The 16813-nt window shown below is 32.3% G+C and overlaps 1 protein-coding gene and 1 non-coding gene across 2 annotated transcripts; one reads left to right on the top strand and one right to left on the bottom strand.

Annotated features, from left to right (window-relative positions):
• The first annotated feature begins 4403 nt into the window (after window positions 1-4403).
• TRNAR-CCG (transfer RNA arginine (anticodon CCG)) lies at window positions 4404-4476 on the top strand. The gene has a single exon. It is a non-coding gene; the product is annotated as a tRNA-Arg (tRNA).
• Window positions 4477-5847: 1371 nt separating this feature from the next.
• On the bottom strand, window positions 5848-12353 carry LOC18594866 (S-adenosyl-L-methionine-dependent methyltransferases superfamily protein). Its single transcript, XM_007022528.3, has 6 exons — window positions 12023-12353; window positions 11883-11946; window positions 9563-9755; window positions 9081-9154; window positions 6606-6761; window positions 5848-6192 (listed from the first exon to the last, which is right to left on the bottom strand). Exons 1-6 carry the CDS (start codon window positions 12222-12224, stop codon window positions 6069-6071), a joined length of 813 nt encoding a protein of 270 aa, XP_007022590.3. The 5' UTR covers window positions 12225-12353; the 3' UTR covers window positions 5848-6068.
• Between the last annotated feature and the right edge of the window lie 4460 nt (window positions 12354-16813).

Here is a 16813-nt window from a genome sequence, read left to right as displayed (position 1 = left end):
CTCCCCTTTATACCCGATTCCTGGGCTCTGGAGGGGGCACGCTCCATTGCCTTGTCCCTGGGCATCAGGGGGCAAGTTCCACTACCCTGCCAGACGCGAATTTTTCGCGTCTGGCAGGTGAGAGAGGTGCCTGGCAGGGTGCGTCCGCACCCTGCCAGTCGTACCTCTCTCCTTTCTTTTTTCATTTTTTTTTTGTTTATAATTTAGTGTCTACAGCGGGTCATAACCGAACTGAAGTGGGCAATTTTAGGCTACTAAAAGTGTGGTCTAAGGTTTGGAAATTGTCTAGGACCATTTTGACTTCTACGGATCTTTTGGGTTCATTTGAGTTCTTTTGGGCCTTTTAGGTATATTTGAACCTCTTAAGCTCTTTTGGGCTTTCTAGGCTTGTTTCGGTTCGTCTAGACCTTCAAGACTCATGTAGGTTTTCTCAAATCATTGAACCACCTTGGGTTCTAGTGCTTTGAGTAGAGATGAGAGCACTAGAGAAAGGAAGAAATAATTGCTTAAGGTGTGAAAACGAGTGAGAAGTGGAAGGGGGTTTATATAGTGAAGGTAGGGTGGAATGGATGGTTGAAATTGATTAGGATGAATGGTTAAGATTAGGGGTGGAGCTAGAGTATTTTTAAAAGGGGGTCAAATAGAAAGAGACATTAAACAATCAAAGAGAACTTTATATACAATTCAATTCTCACTCGTCTAAAAGATTAAATAAATTTCACAAGATATTTGACATACAAAAAAATATACATTAACAGTAATGATGGTGTAATGTATATGTGTGTATATATATATTATAAAAAGAGTTTCTTTCATTCTTTACACTCCAGAGTGAAAGAAAAAATAATTTTTTAAACTCAAATGAATTGTCTCTTTACTTTGTCTGTTTTACACAAAATGGATAGCTTTCTAAAGAAGCTCTCTTCTTATTTTCTATTTGCCTTTTGAATTACTAATTGGTATATTAGATTATTGGGTTCAATTGTTGAGATATAATTTGTTATGATAAATTATTGGATTAGACTGTTAAAATATATAATATGTTATGATAGGCAATTGGATTAGATTGTTAAGATATAATATGTTAGGATAGGCTTAGATTTATATTAAAACTTAGTAGGTTTCGGTTAATAAACTCACTTTTACTTTTTTTTTTAAAAAAAAAAATTGATAGGCTTAACATATTAGGTTAGAATTTATTTGTTGGGCTTAACTAGCAATATACTGACCATAATAACTCTAATTTTATCAAACAGATTGAAGAATAAAAATAATTATTAAATAAAAAAGTTATTTTGAGGGCCATTAAAAATATATATAATAATAAATAAAATTGTATTGAAAGAAATACAATCATGTCATTCTATCAATTTATATGTATATCTTTATTACTTAAAGTTTGCAACATACATACCAGAACGCATTGGTTATTCTGAATTAAAAATAATATATTGATAAAATTCTAAGCAATAGTGCAACTTATATTTGAGAATTACATAATAATTTATTAATTTTTAAAAATTAAAATCATAAAAAATAAAATCCACATAATAAAAAAAAGAAAAACATGACAAGTAGAATATAGAATTCACATATAACATTATAAAAAGGAAAAAAATATGATTGACACTCCACAATAAATACCAAGGATAAATAATAATTTAATTATTATTTTATAAAGATAAATACCAAAAATAAAAAAAATAAATAAAGAAATTAGCCAAAAATAGAGAGTCGCTTGACACTCCACAATGCCAATTGACACTCCTTTTCCAACTTTGTTGGTCCAACTTGAAACGAATATAACTTCCTCTTAAAATGTTGAAATTGTGTGATCTTTTGTTCGTAGAAAGCTTAGATGTTTTGTCTGTGAAAACTTCGATAGTATACTTTGAATTGAAGCTTTTTCCAATCAGAAAATTAAATTAATGTTCAAGATATGTCAAATTTCATCCATGCTCTGTATTTCATTTATATCTTGTTGAATAGCTATCATATTTTAGCTTAAAATATATCAAAAGAAAGATATCGGAATGCTCTCTTCAATTATATAAAGCTTGTCTAATTATTATTTATATTTGAAAAGTTATGAAGTTTAGAATCAAATAGCCTTGTAGGATTAAAGTAAAAATTCTCTAAAATGCTTTCCAAAGTAATTAGAATGCATGATTATCTCATCAATTCCTATGCACCAAAATTCCAAAGACCCAAGCATGATTTTAAGCTTTTAAAATCATTTCATTAGCTCCAAAATTAACTGCAACCCTTAAGTATTAGGATTCCAAATTTGGTGCTTACTAGATTTTTTTCAAAGGTTTTGGAAGTTAGCAACTTGAATTGTTAGAGGCTCTCTAAAAGAAATTATTAATTTTTGTTTGTGCTGGAAACTTCCAAATATCATTCCAAAAGAATTCATCAATCGAATCGGAAGTGGAAAAGTTCTTCAGATAATTCAACCGATCTTTATCCTTAGTAGACTTTGCAGTATAACTGCCAGCACTTGTTCGTTGCCTCACCAGTTTGTCCTTTCCACCTTGCTGACAAATTGGAGTTCCCCGAATGGCTTGCATAACATTTGCATGCATTTTGCCTTCCACTCCTTCCAAATTCGAGAGGCCATGATCCTTATCAATTAAGTCTGACACCAACTGGGGCAAACAAAAGTCTTCCATCTTCAGCAACTTAATACTCAGTAGGGTTTACTCAAGGTATTAGGTATCTAGCTATCTTTCCAAATGTTTATGTCATTGCCACCCATAAGTGGCCAATTCACTTGGTCCTTGATTAAACCGCTTCCTTCTAAATGCTTGACAAGCCCAAGATGCTCTGCCTCCTTTCCTTGCTTCCAGCATTGTTAATTTAGCCAATAATGTTGTAAAAAAAGAATTGAGGTCTTTGAAACCAATCACACCCAACTCCTTTCGCCAACTAAGTAAATTCCAACTAACCCAATGAATCTTTTCATCACTCTACTGCCCCTTAAACTTCTCAATCTCTTCGTTAATTTCATCACAAATCTTCTATTCATAGTATAGCACTTACAACAGCTTTCATAAGAACTTCTCCACCTTCTTGAGTCAGCAAACCTTGCTTCCAGGACTGCAGCTTCCCAAGAATTCCCTCCTTTAGAAAACTCATGACTTCTTAATTAGTTTTTCCCCCAAAATGAAGGAAATTCTAAATAAGTTCCCTGATTGTCAGCGGTTAATATTTTGTATCAATCAACTAATTCCTCTCTAAGATGGTCAGGTGCATTAATGCTAAAATGATGCTAGATTTATTGAGGTTTATCATCTGTCAAGATGATGCACATATGATGCAGGACATGATAGAATCTTTCACAAATAACTTTGTTAGCAGATAAGAAGAATAAAGGGTCAATGACACAGCACGTGAGAAAGAATTGGACTCCCCTTTCGAAGTTTTGATACCACTGATATATTTGGTATCGATGGCTTTCTGAATCATCCTGCAAAGAAACCTCAATAACAAACAAGAAAAGGTATGGTGATAGTGGATGTACCCGCCTAGACCAGAAGGACAGAACCTAGCAGTAGATTTATTTACCTTTTATAATTAAAATGGTTGTAAGAGACAGAGGGCTCGTTCTGTTATCCAATACATCCACTTTTATTGAACCCCAAGTTAGTCAAAACTGCTTTCAGAAAGTCCCAGTGGATTCTATCACAGGCCTTGCTCATGTTTACCTTCAACCCTACCTCATATTTCTTGCCCATTTTTTTCAAGTCTCAAGTAATACAAGGCAAAATTTTTAACCTTTATTCTTCTTTCCTTTTAACTCTAACAAAAGATGATTAGCTCAATCCCTGCCATCCAGACCAAGGAACTTTCATGGCCCCCAACAAAAAGTTGCTACCATTATTTCCTCATCTGTAAGAACATTGTTCGTATTAGAATTTACTAACTCTGGCAAAGAATCCAATACTTGTCCCCACTCTCTTTCACCTTGAGAAAAAAACATCTAACATAATTATTTTTTTTTTGGAAAAAGCAAGTAGTATATTACATTGCATAGAAAGCTTTAAAAAAACTGCCCCAACACGGCAGTAGGACAGCACGAGATGTCCATCTAGGAGCCATCTTCCCCTTTGAGATTCAAGATGTTATTTCTCTACCTTCTTTGACAATGGATTGGTCAAAGAATATTGTGTATGTTGGTCTCCAAGCTTTATCCATTTGATTCTTGATCTATGACACAAGTATTTTTCCTTTTTACTCGCAATCTCGTTGAGGCTATGTACATTCTAATCTCCATATAACTATTAAATATGTCTGAAAATAAAGATATTGGAAAGACTTATGGCTGATTATCTTCATTTTATTTAGTAATAAAAATATCTGAAAAGAAATCCTAATAATTTAAAGGCAGTACCCAAGTCAGAGATCGCGTGGCCTAATGGATAAGGCGCTCGCCTCCGGAGCGGGAGATTGTGGGTTCGAGTCCCATCGCGATCGCTTTCCTTAGATTTTAGCATATATATCTCTCTAGAAATTATGAAGACTACTGTCATATTTCTCAGCTAACTATTTTTTTTATGAGAACATGTGCTAAAATTTATACCTGCTCATATTATCCAAATGTAATTTTTTTTCTTTATTTATGTTAATATGAAATTAGTTTAGTGATTAGGATACATAACAAGAAATAACTCACCCTTTTTTTCATAATAATAGTAATCCCCACTCATCTATAATTTATTTTTTTAATATATATGAAAGTAAATTCTTTGAAAAACTTTTGAATGACCAAACTTTTTCATTATAGGTAATTTTCAATTATCATTATAAAATAATAATGACAATTATACATATTGATATCAAACAATGATTCAAATTCGAATTTAAAAATAGGCAATATTACTATATGGTATATAATGTTCAATATTATTCTATGTTGTCTTTTTAAATATTTTTTTATAATAAATATTAATAAAATATATCAACTTTGTAAATAAGAATTATAATTGTATTGAATTATTTTCATTAAAAATATTTTTCTTAATTCTAATAGTTTCGAATAATATAGATTAATATTACAAATTTTGAAGCATTTATACTTCAAACTTTGTACTTTAAAAATATTTGTATTTGCGTATAATTATTATTGAGTAATAAATTAAAACAAGTATTTATGTGCAACGTACGTGATAACAAACTACGAATGTTAATGAAATTTTTTTTGGACGAAAACAAACTTATTTGTTCAATATATTTGTGATATACTATTTTAAATATTTTTTATTGTAACTATTAGTTCTAAGAAAATGCAATTGCATTGAATGACTTAAATTACAAAAGTTTTTTTATCAATCATAATAACAAGATTTGTACACTTTGTAAATATGAAAATGTAATTTCAATAATCGACTTTAATTAAAATATGTATTTCTCAGTTCAAATATTATTGAATAATTTACAGATTAATATTATAAAATTTCAGTAATTTACACTTTAGAAATATTTGTATTTGTATATAATTATTATTTAAAAATAAATAAAAAACAAGGGTTCACATGCAAATGCACATGATAATAAATACTAGTACAATAAAATTGAGTTAAACCATGCCTTAAAGTGAGATACTCAAACTCATTCTTAATATTGGCCAACAAGAGAAAATCACATTCTTAATACTGAATTAAAGATTTGTAGAGTGAAGAATTCAACTAATCTCAATTCCATATACAAAATTTCCATTTGAATTCAAGGCTCAACCAGATTGATTAACAGAATCCAAGACTAAACTCAGATTGATAGTCACACTAAATGATTTGCAGTCAACTTGAATACATGCAAGGATACAACAAAACTTTATTTAAACCAATGTGGAAAAATAACTCACTACATTTTTCATTCCTCATATTGCAGCCTTAAAGACTGCAGCTGTCTTTGAGCAAAGTACAGGATAACAAAAGCACAGGTGTTTCAAGCTTCTCTGGATGATATACATAAACGAATTTTACACAACTAAACATATATTTTCAAGGAATTTATAATATCCTAAAGCACAGTTTGTAAAGTACAAAACTTGCTAATCCTCTGCGGTTTCATCTCTTAAACATGAAAACAAGTACTGGAGCTAATGGTCGGTTCAACATCTGGAACTCGCAGCATATCCAGCTATCAACTGATAATCTAGAAGCAAAGGCCTCAACAGTATCCAATTCTTCACTGCAAATAAAGTCTAACATGAGCCAGAATGCCAAGTATTTCCAATCAAAGTAGATCAATAAGAATGGTAAACACTGTAATTTGTCAAACACATTCGATCACACATGAAACGCTGGGGAAATGAAATTAAGAAATTCTGATGGTGGTCCTACAGGTAAAGAGCAGGATGACTCAACCAAAAACTGCAGTCACCAACAAATTTTGATTTTGGTATGCACAAGAAACAAAAAGGGGAGAGGGGGCAATATGATTTTTAGATCCTAACCATTCTAAAGAAGAATAACAACCACTAGACTAAACCTGGGTTGTTCCTGACAAACTTATTAGTTCACCGGATACAGAGCCTCAGAATTCTAGCTTAATGCATAATAACATCAGCAAAAATCACAACCATCTAATATAAGAAATTTTACCTTCCACCTGGATGTCCCACATAAACCACCAAGCTTATAAGCCCTCCCGATATTAGCATTTTCTTTGCAGCTTCCAAGGCCAACAACGTTGTTTTCGAAATTGTAATGATACCTTTGTCACCTCCAGGAAGGTAGCCTAGGTTAAACGCAACAAGCCTAGAAGGAGACAAGGAATTAATTCTATCCCAATGCAAAAAAGGTCATAGTGTGGCTTCACGTAAAGTTTAATGAAGCTGGTAACCACACTAATAGTGATGAACATAAATGCAAAATGATAGCCACGTAAAATTCAATCGTCTATTCTTTTCTTAGTTCCACTCACATCATGTGAATAATTTATAATTTTCCAGTTGATAAGATGTTTAAGCGCTTTTATAATTGGCCTGATGATAATAATAATTTGCAAACACATTTCTGTACATTATCAGAAACAGAAAGTCCGGAATTGGCACATACTGGAAAGTAATTTATTCAAATTACTGGAAAGGAATTTATTCAAACCATTAATAATGTAAAGACAAAATAACTACGACTAATTTTGGGGAAAACAATCCTCCAGTAACCCTAAAATACCAAATGTGGTTATGATTTATGAAATGCTGTCAAAAATTTGGAGCATATCTCCTACAATTATTGCACTACAATTGGCCAATCACAACCCAGAATATGTGGACCTACCAAACTATTAGATAGAGCCTGCAATTATAAGTGGTGGATCCTTACATAATTCTTTATTGTAATTGGATAATTGCAGGACTGTAACAAAAAAAAATTGCAAACTGAAATCAACAAGAAGAAGAATAGCAAAGTGAAAAGCTCTCATATGACACCTAATTTCATTGGGTTCCTTTCCATTGTATATGAAACACTTTTTGCAACAAAATAGCTTTTGGCACCTTTCTCTTTTTGAATGAAAATTTGAAACTTCAGAATAAATTACAAAAAAGCACATTGAAAAGATATATAGAAATTCATGGACATAGCAACTTTTCTGTACATGGAATACAAGATAAGATGATTAATTATATTTGTTCAATATCCATCCTGTTAACTACAAAAAGTTTAAAGTTCAAGGTCAAGGTGCATCGTTATTTGATCCCACAAACATTTCCAACTGAACACTGAAAGGAAATTTGTTATTTTACCAGATTATAGCATAATGTGCACTGAAACAAAAACACTTAAATAGGTAACTATAGACATTTATCAATATTTAAGTTTATAAATTAAGTTCTGAAGGAGCACAAACATCATTTCTAGTGGTAAAAGATACTAATAGTAATTACATTGTTACTTCTAATGTAATTAATGGTCATGAAAGAAGACATGGGAATTTAAAAAAAATTTCAAGAACCGAAAACTTGTAGAGAGTTCCATTTCAGAGATGCTGAACAAGTAACTTTGTCTCAGTTCCTCAGTCATTTACATCCTTTCCTTTCAAAAGTTTTCAAGACAAAAACATGCCAGGGTGCTCAATAAATACACAATCTTTGGTTGCTTATGGTATTTGAAGATAAAAACAGATAGTCAAATGAGACCATGGTTATACAAAATGACTAATATGCCCATTACTTGGTTATTGAATTTGCAACTAAGTTGGTCTCTACCACCAGGGTGGAGACAAACTTGGCTACTGGCTAGACTGTTTAGCATAGATGAACATGTGATTTACATGGTAGTTTTAGGAAAACTAATAAAAAGATCAACAAGAAGGGTTCCATTGTTTTTTATCAAATAAATTTCTAGTGGTAAAAGATACTAATAGTAATTATAGAGAAAATAACGCTATGGTTAGATGAGTGATTTTACATATTACTGGGTTGACTCCACAAATCAATTCACCACCATCTTAGCCTAAAACAGGATTTGTAAAGGATAACAATGTTCTGTAGGCAATCAGGATAATCTCCATAGAGGTATAGGTACATTCAAAGGACTGAAGGCTACCCTGATGATGACTTCCTCTAGTGATTAAGTCAAGTGGGGAGAATTTTAGGTCCAATATTATAAAGTGGATAAATGCGCTGGTGTAGCCATAGAGGTTCTCTAAACTATTTTAGCTCCCATTTGGAAAGGTGTCTAGTTCTGCCAAATAGAAACTTTAAAATACTATCATTCCCAAGTTCTATAGTTCTTCCACTTATGAGGGTAATGGCTGAACAAACTTCCAAAGGCAACAAATACAGGTAACAAAGTGATTCTTCCCTCTTGGAAAAAAAGCCAAAGACAAGGGATAGAGATACAGAAACTACCAAAAGCTGCTTCAGTAAGAGTACTCAAGGAGCAAGTTTTGTTTGTTTGTCTGTTTTTTCTTCATTTTTGAAAGTTGAGTAAGAAATATACACGTAAAGTTTATCTGTATTAAAAAACAAAATGCAACAAAATGCTCAATGGCCTTAACATCCATAATAACCACATTTATGGTAATTAGATAATAAAAAAGAAAGACAGAGAAACTTGAGTACCAGTAAGTACCTAACAGCAGTATTTTCTGGAACTACTTCATCCATCCTACTATGGCAAATGGGGAAGAGCTTTACTAGTTCTTTCTGCATAAGTCAGAAACTCATTAGGAATTGCATGAAACACAGGTAGCTTTACAAAATAGTAAATGAACATCTGCTCTTTCCAGATGACCAATAAAGATAACCATATGGTAACTACATTTTGAACTACAGGATCCAGCAAGTCAAATGACCATTAATTGCTGAGGTGGCATTTCAAATAATAGCCTGTAATGACATTTCAAAGAGCCACTGAGGTGGTGAATACTATTGAGAGTTAAGCAGCATGTTGATTTAAACTTGTACACCAAACTAAGGATTCTGAATCCTAAGGTTAAAGTTTGAAATTTGGTGTCAAAGCTGGATAGATGTTCCTTGCACCAATTAAAACTTTACTATTTCTTGAAATGATTTTGATAAAGGAGACAGCATATAAAAAACAACAAGAAGCACCTCTTTCTGAGTGACAGTAGCATCCAGTAAGGAAGAAGTATTCTTTAAAGCATCTATCTGAATGTCAATTCCATAAACACGACCGGAACCAGACTCATCAGCAACCATTTTTAGCATTGCTAAAGTATCATAACCATTGCCACATGTGGCATCTATGACTATATCCCCTTTATGTAGGACATGCCTCCAAACCCTAGGCAATGATTGACATAATAAATATTAAAAGAAATAGGTATTAACAGTTGAGCATTATTGCTAAAAGCTGATTAGAAAATTTATCATAAAATATATCATAAAACTGCAATTTGATATATAAACAACTCAAAATCCTTAGTACAAACCAGATTGAACTTAATTGCTAAAGAGATAGTACTCAGGTCCAAGTCATATTTGGCTCACCTAGTTCAAAATCAGTGCCATTTTTTGTTTTTGGATAATTAACATCAGAGCAAATTTAAGAAACCAAAGATTGAAAAATTCCAAAGAAGAAGCTAGGTTCTAGAAGTACTCCAGCTCAAGCAGTATATGCTTACAGCCTAACATGCCTGTAAATGGGTATGCTCAAGAACAACAATATATATTTCTAAAGAAAATTAAACTCCATAAACAAATTGACACCATACACACTGGAATTATGTGTTCCTATGCTTCAATTTCAAGATTTATAATTCTATGTCCAGCGAAAATATTTCTAAGTTGGTTTCAACAATATAACCAGCTTTTAATATTATTCTGTGTCAATAATGCCTTATTGTAAGGCAAAGACAATAATATTACATTTCCATTAGAATAGCACATCAACAAAGCAAAGACAGAAAAATGACTTCCTCCATTTAATGCTTCCAATTGCCATATTTAATCTTAAAAGCATTTCATTAGATGGTTCATATTCCGAATAATAACCCACTTGAAATCTATACAAAATGGAGTTTAAACTAAATTCATGCATTTAGCTGAAATCACATCAATATTTGTTAATAGTCCCCTCACCAACCAATTGTTTTATTGCTGAAACCTATTCTCAATTGCATTGCAGTTCCGGTGGATATAAGTTTCCACTGAATCATATTTAAAAGAAAACTAGGGTGAATTTGCTTCTTGATAAACATTTTTCAGTTAAATTTTTTCTTTCTTTTCTTGTTTCAATGCTTGGGTCACCATGAGAGGCTGCTCTGTTCTGCTGTTAATTTCCCATCCCTAGTAAAGGGGAGAGGGGGGGGGGGGGGGGGGGGGGGGGGGGGGCGGGGTTGTGGTGGTTTCTTTTTGACCATCAGTATTTGATATGCAGAAAGATGAGAAAAGTTTCTCTACAATTCATTTTTGTAAACAACCAATATACTGCTATTCCAAATTTACTTTCTGTTTCCAGCAAAACTAAACACAAACTTAGCAGTGAAGACTTCTATAGATTTTCACACAAACAAAATCCTATCAATCTAAAGACCCCCTTCAATGTAGCACACACTTTCAGTTTCATATTTTTTCATACTTACCCTACAGACAATGAGTTTCCATTCACACTTTTAAATATTGTATCAAAAACTTCCAGCCATAATTGTTATTAACGCATCTTATTGAACATCTTTCAATTAATATTGAGAAGATGCTTCAATTTATGCATTGTCTCGCATGTAAACCATCAACATTTAAGCCAAACGCAATGATTCCTAATGAAAGCAATGAATTCCTAATAATGTTCTAGCAAAAGGGCAGGACTTATATAAAGTTTCTTAAACCAAGTGCATCAGCTTTCCATTAAAAAAAGATCAAATGAAAACTAATTTTCAAAATCAAAACCGGCAGATTGATAGAGTTCAATGAGATGATCAATAATATACAAAAAATTCATTAAAACTACTGTCTATACACAAAATTTGACCAATACTTATCAAATGATCAAAAAGAAATCGCTATCATAATTTTTACTAAAAGAAGTATCGAAACTTATTCCAAATTTTTCAAATTTTTGTAGTGCATTTCAATCTATCGGTTTGGGTTTTCGATTTCAGTTTGTATCTGATCACTTATAATAGGGAACCTCACGAACTTTGACATAAAAAATCTTATCTAAGTCTTGCCTTTCAGTAAAATGCCATAATGTCCAACTGTATTTACATCCATCCATGTCAATAGTCCAAAGGCAGACAAAATAAACATTGGAAAGTCGCACAAAATAGCATTACTCCATGTTCTAAAGCAAACCACACATAGTAGCAGACAGTGTACAGTTTATAACAAAGAACCAAGCAAATCAGAAAAAAAAGAAAGAGACGCACAAAGATAAATAAACTAACAAACAAATGGGGGGTTAAGTACCTACAAATGAGCCACTTCTGTTGCTTTCTTCTTCCCCAATACATAACCCACCAACTCATTCTCTAACCCTGAAATTGTACACTAAAAAATAAGTCCATTTACTTCTATTTTAAATCCAAAAAAATAGATGATAATATTAAATACCTGAAAGTGGACAATTTCTGGAGAGAGAAGGTGATGTGTCTCCATTACTATGAAGAATGGAATTGGAGCTGCAACAAAGGCTTTTGGAGGTCCTTTTCAGTGATGAAGAGAAAGCACAAGAGGAGCTGAACAAATTTGTTTGAGTAAGGAATCTGTTTGATAGCATTGGGTTTAAGAACAAGCAAAATCTCAAAACTGACATTGTTACTTCTCAGTTCTCAGTACTACTCTGACACTCGCTTTTGTCTCAGTAGTCGGGAGTCAATAGGAAAAAGATATCCCAAAGCCGCCGGAAGGGTCAGCTTCGGGCTTTAGAGGTTTTCATGGTCGAGCCGGGCCGGTTTGGATGTGCCTCAAAAGACCCAATTTTCTAAGCTAAGTCCAGACCCGACTATTTATATAATATTTTGTTATTAAAATAATAAAAAATGTTTTTATAGTATTATTTAAAGATTTTTTGAATATATTTTAAAAATTAAAATTAAATAAAGCTATACTTTTCATTAATAAAATAATTTTGTTGGACAACCTGACGAGGCCTAGAGTTATGGTCATAGTAGCAGTTCAAAACATAGTTCATATTACATAGTTCATACAAAAAATCAAGGATGCTACAATACACTTCAGAACAGTTGTGCATCACAACCATTTGCAAGTAAATGATCAAACCAAAATCTAGTTACTAACTAAAGAAATGTCCATTTCCAATATGACATAAATTGGTAATGGTATGTTCCTTAGTTACCAATGGGATTTGATAATGGTATAGCCTTTATTATTCTGGAATACATGGTGCTCGTACAAGTGGAATCACTGCATCATTCTCGTTCTCCTCAAAAAATTATTATTGTTTAACCCCCATTACCTTAAGTTTTCAGATGTCAATGGTATAACCCCCGTTAACTTAGACAACTTTTCACTTTATTCTACTATATCAATATTTACATATTTATCATAAAATTCATCATTCTCATTCATCAAGGTTACATATAAAACTTCTTAAACATGCATTTATACACAACTCATATAGTATGTGAGATCAACATCACATATGTGGCAACATAACATATATCATGTGCTCATCCTTACCTCTCACAGTATGTGGAAACAACATCACATACATGTCATCATAGCATATATCTCCCACTTGTTTTTATCTCATATAGTATGTGGAAACAACATCAAATACATGTTAACATAACATATATCTCATGCTTGTTCTTATCTCATATAATATGTGGAAACAACATCACATACATGTCATCATAGCATATATCTCCCACTTGTTTTTATCTCATATAGTATGTGGAAACAACATCAAATACATGTTAACATAACATATATCTCATGCTTGTTCTTATCTCATATAATATGTGGAAACAACATCACATACATGTCATCATAGCATATAACCCATTCTTGTTCTTATCTCATATGTGGCATACATGGCATAATAGCATTTGTCATGTGTTCATTCTTATTTCATATAGCATGTCGAACAACATTACATACATTGAGATATAGCACATTTCATACAATTTATGCGTACTTCAAGAAGTGGTGGTTTGGTTCAAATCAATTGAAAGGATTTGTCTCCCTTTGTTGAAATCTAATACATAGTGAGATATTTATATATGCATAAGTTTTGAAAACTTTTTCAAAACACAAGTTCAACCATAAACATAAATTTTCACTTGTAAAAATACAATAAAAGTCATTACAACCAAGTAAACCATCAAACTATATCTTTAGCTTTACATACTAAAATACTTTGAAAGTGGTGTATTGATTCACCTTGACAAAAGCGTCCTTTTAAGCCTTGCTTCATAAAACCTTGCTTGTACTACAGTACTCTAGATCAATAAATCCTATCATAGTAATTTTTAAAAGTCCAATTCAACCCTCTCTTAGAAATTCTTGTTACTTGTTCATTAAGCTAATATTTCTAACAATCATGTTGTTTTTGCAAAGTACGATTTGTTGCAAAAACTTTTTCCCTTGGCTTTCCCTTACTTGTATCCACTCATGGAGTCTTTTTGACTCATTTATTAGTTTTCCTTATTTTTGTTTTATAGATATATGTTATGTTGACATGTATTTGATGTTGTTTCCGCATACTATAGGAGATAAAACAAGTGGGAGATGTATGCTATGATGGGTAGCATTAGGTTTTACGTGCGTGTGGCCCACTAGTGTTGGTTACGGTAAAATCAGATTAAGCGTAGCAGAAGAAACTTTAAATGATTAAATATAAACACTATGTCGCATCTACCATGGATCACCTTAGTGTTTTTAATGCAAATAAAACTTTAAGGGAAAGGAAAGTGATCAGAATACCTTTGCCAAGTTATGTGAGAATCACAATGGCTTCCTTATTCTTTGATTTAGCCCGTGAACACCAAAAAGAAGTGTAAAACCCAAGCCACCCAACCGTTTGACCTTCAAAAAATGCACACACGACTACAATGGAGACTTTTTTAAGGAGGGAGCTTTCTAACCATGCCTTTATGCCAACAAAGTGGACAACCTATTGTCATCTTCTTCTTCTCTCAATCTCTGATTGAACCAAACAAGAGAAACTCTTCTCAAGAGATCTCACAAGGGGTGGCCACACAAGAGAAAGTCTCTCAATTTTTTAAAAGAAAACTTGTATGAAGAATGGCTAAAAAAAGACCTTTTATAGCTATGTTAAATAACTTATTTATTTGCAAATAAGTCCTCAATATTATAGCTCCTTATAATATTACCTAGAACTTAATTAAGTTATTTTAATTAAGTCTATAGTAGTTTAAAAACCTAGTTTATGACTTAAGTCTAACTTAAATCGTCTTACTTTGAATTTAATCCATAATGCAGCTTTATGTGTTGACTCATTAGGTTCTTAACATGTTGGCAATGGAGCTGAATCATAATCTTTATTAATTAATTTAAATGAATAATATTCATATTAAATTAATTCAATTCTATAGACCAAGAGTGGCATCTAGCAATGCATCATGGCCACCCAATTGTTAGGAGAGTCAAAGGGTTCTTTGTCAATCTTTTAGTGTATGGTCTATTAGTGTAATTCGTTCCTTCATCATATATCTCGAAGATGAAAAGAGCTTGGTGCATTATTTTCTCTTATTGAACTCCATATTTGTTCCTATAGTTAGATCATAGCTTTATAGAGAATTATGAAACTCATTTCATAATCTCCCAATCACCTTGGCCAAGGATTTGATTAAGCTAATATCAACCAAGAACTGTTAAAATATTTCCCCTTGAATCATTTGGGGTGATGATGTCTATCTTAACTACTCATTTGCCTTCATATGCTTCTTACTATTCTCAAAAGCATCTTGATTTACCATCCTTGGTAGGACCTATAGGGATGAAATCAAAGCATAGTAGTCCATATATAAGACAACCTAGCGTCTTAAGTCTAAGGAGTAGTTACACGATTGATGCATGAGAAGTATTGCATAGAGACTTGAGTAATATACCAAATGCACTTCTCATGTCAAGTTATATTCAATGAACTTTCTCTCTAATGACAATCACCCACATGCTAGTTTCAAGTATCTCTAGACTTCAAACTGTGAGTGAAATACCCCATACTTTGATATGGTGATAAATAAAGTTGATCAGATGCAAATTGATCTCAATTAAAATGTTTAAAAGTGATAAAAGACGAAAGGAGTAGTTTAGGATAAAATATTCCGCAAGTGAGGAAATAACAATAAAATAATAATAATTTTATCGGAGGAGAATTTGTGAGATAAAAGGCGATTCGGAAGTCAAGTGAGGCATAATAAGGTATTTTGGGTACCAGGGAGACAAGATAAAATTTTTAAAATAAAATAATATTTTATTAATGAAATAATATTAAAATATTAATATTTAGCCGAATTTCGAAATCAGTCATGAAGAAGGATCATATGTTTGATCCAAGTGGGGGAGAAGATGACAAGCCTGACTCTATAAAAATATTTTTCATGACATACATATGATGGATAGCATGTTTGCATGCTAGGAGGGTCCCGAAGAATTTACAAAAGTCGATATTGTACCTAAACGTACAACAAAGTTGATTTAAGCCTCGAACTATATCAAATAGAGAATTTATGATGAAATTAAGAATTTTAAAGTCTCAGAATGGTTTAATATGATGATTCGGAGTTCGATGATCAATTTGGAGTCAAATCGAAATTTTCGCTTTCTAGGGGTAAAATGGTCATTTGCCACTTGGGGACAAAATGAGAATTTTTAGAAATGATTTTTGGCCCCATTTGACTTATTGGAGTATGATTTGAGGTTTAGAAGTGAAAAATTTTAATTCCGGTATAATTTGGAGTATAGGGGTAAAATGGTAATTTTACCACCCTAGGGGCAAAACAGTAATTTTCCACCACTAGGACATTTTTCCAGCACATGGTCATCTCTTATCCTCATTTTGACCATTGACTAATTGTGTGGTGGAGATAAAAAGGATTAAAATTTTAAAAGTTTTAAAAATGGACCAATAAGAAAATGTCATGTATCATACTTTTATTATTTTATTGTTTCTTTATAAAAAGGCATAAAATCAGCCCATTTTCTTCATATGGCCGGCCAAGCAAGGAAGAGAGAGAAAGAGAGGAAGAACAAACCCTAGGTGAGGAATTTCAAGAGAAAAAGTGTGGAAAATCAAGGAAAACAAGTGAAAAAGGTAGGATTTTTCAACTTAAGCTTGAAATCTATTTTCCTTAAGCATTTCTCCTTATTTTTCATGCTTAAATTACATGTTTTCATGATGAATTTATGGCTGAT

The sequence above is a fragment of the Theobroma cacao genome, chromosome 7 (genome assembly GCF_053813885.1).
Source record: "Theobroma cacao isolate CCN51 chromosome 7, ASM5381388v1, whole genome shotgun sequence".
In the NCBI taxonomy this organism is placed as follows: domain Eukaryota; kingdom Viridiplantae; phylum Streptophyta; class Magnoliopsida; order Malvales; family Malvaceae; genus Theobroma; species Theobroma cacao.
This window is presented reverse-complemented; position numbering and strand designations above follow the sequence as displayed.

What these genes read in the sequence shown, in the direction of transcription:
- LOC18594866 (XM_007022528.3), bottom strand. Translation starts at nt 12,224, where the DNA reads ATGTCAGTTTTGAGATTTTGCTTGTTCTTAAACCCAATGCTATCAAAC. An exon ending in CAGAAATTGTCCACTTTCAG is followed by an intron (nt 11,947 to 12,022) that starts GTATTTAATATT and finishes GTACAATTTCAG; the next exon opens with GGTTAGAGAATGAGTTGGTG. An exon ending in CTACTGTCACTCAGAAAGAG is followed by an intron (nt 9,155 to 9,562) that starts GTGCTTCTTGTT and finishes TGACTTATGCAG; the next exon opens with AAAGAACTAGTAAAGCTCTT.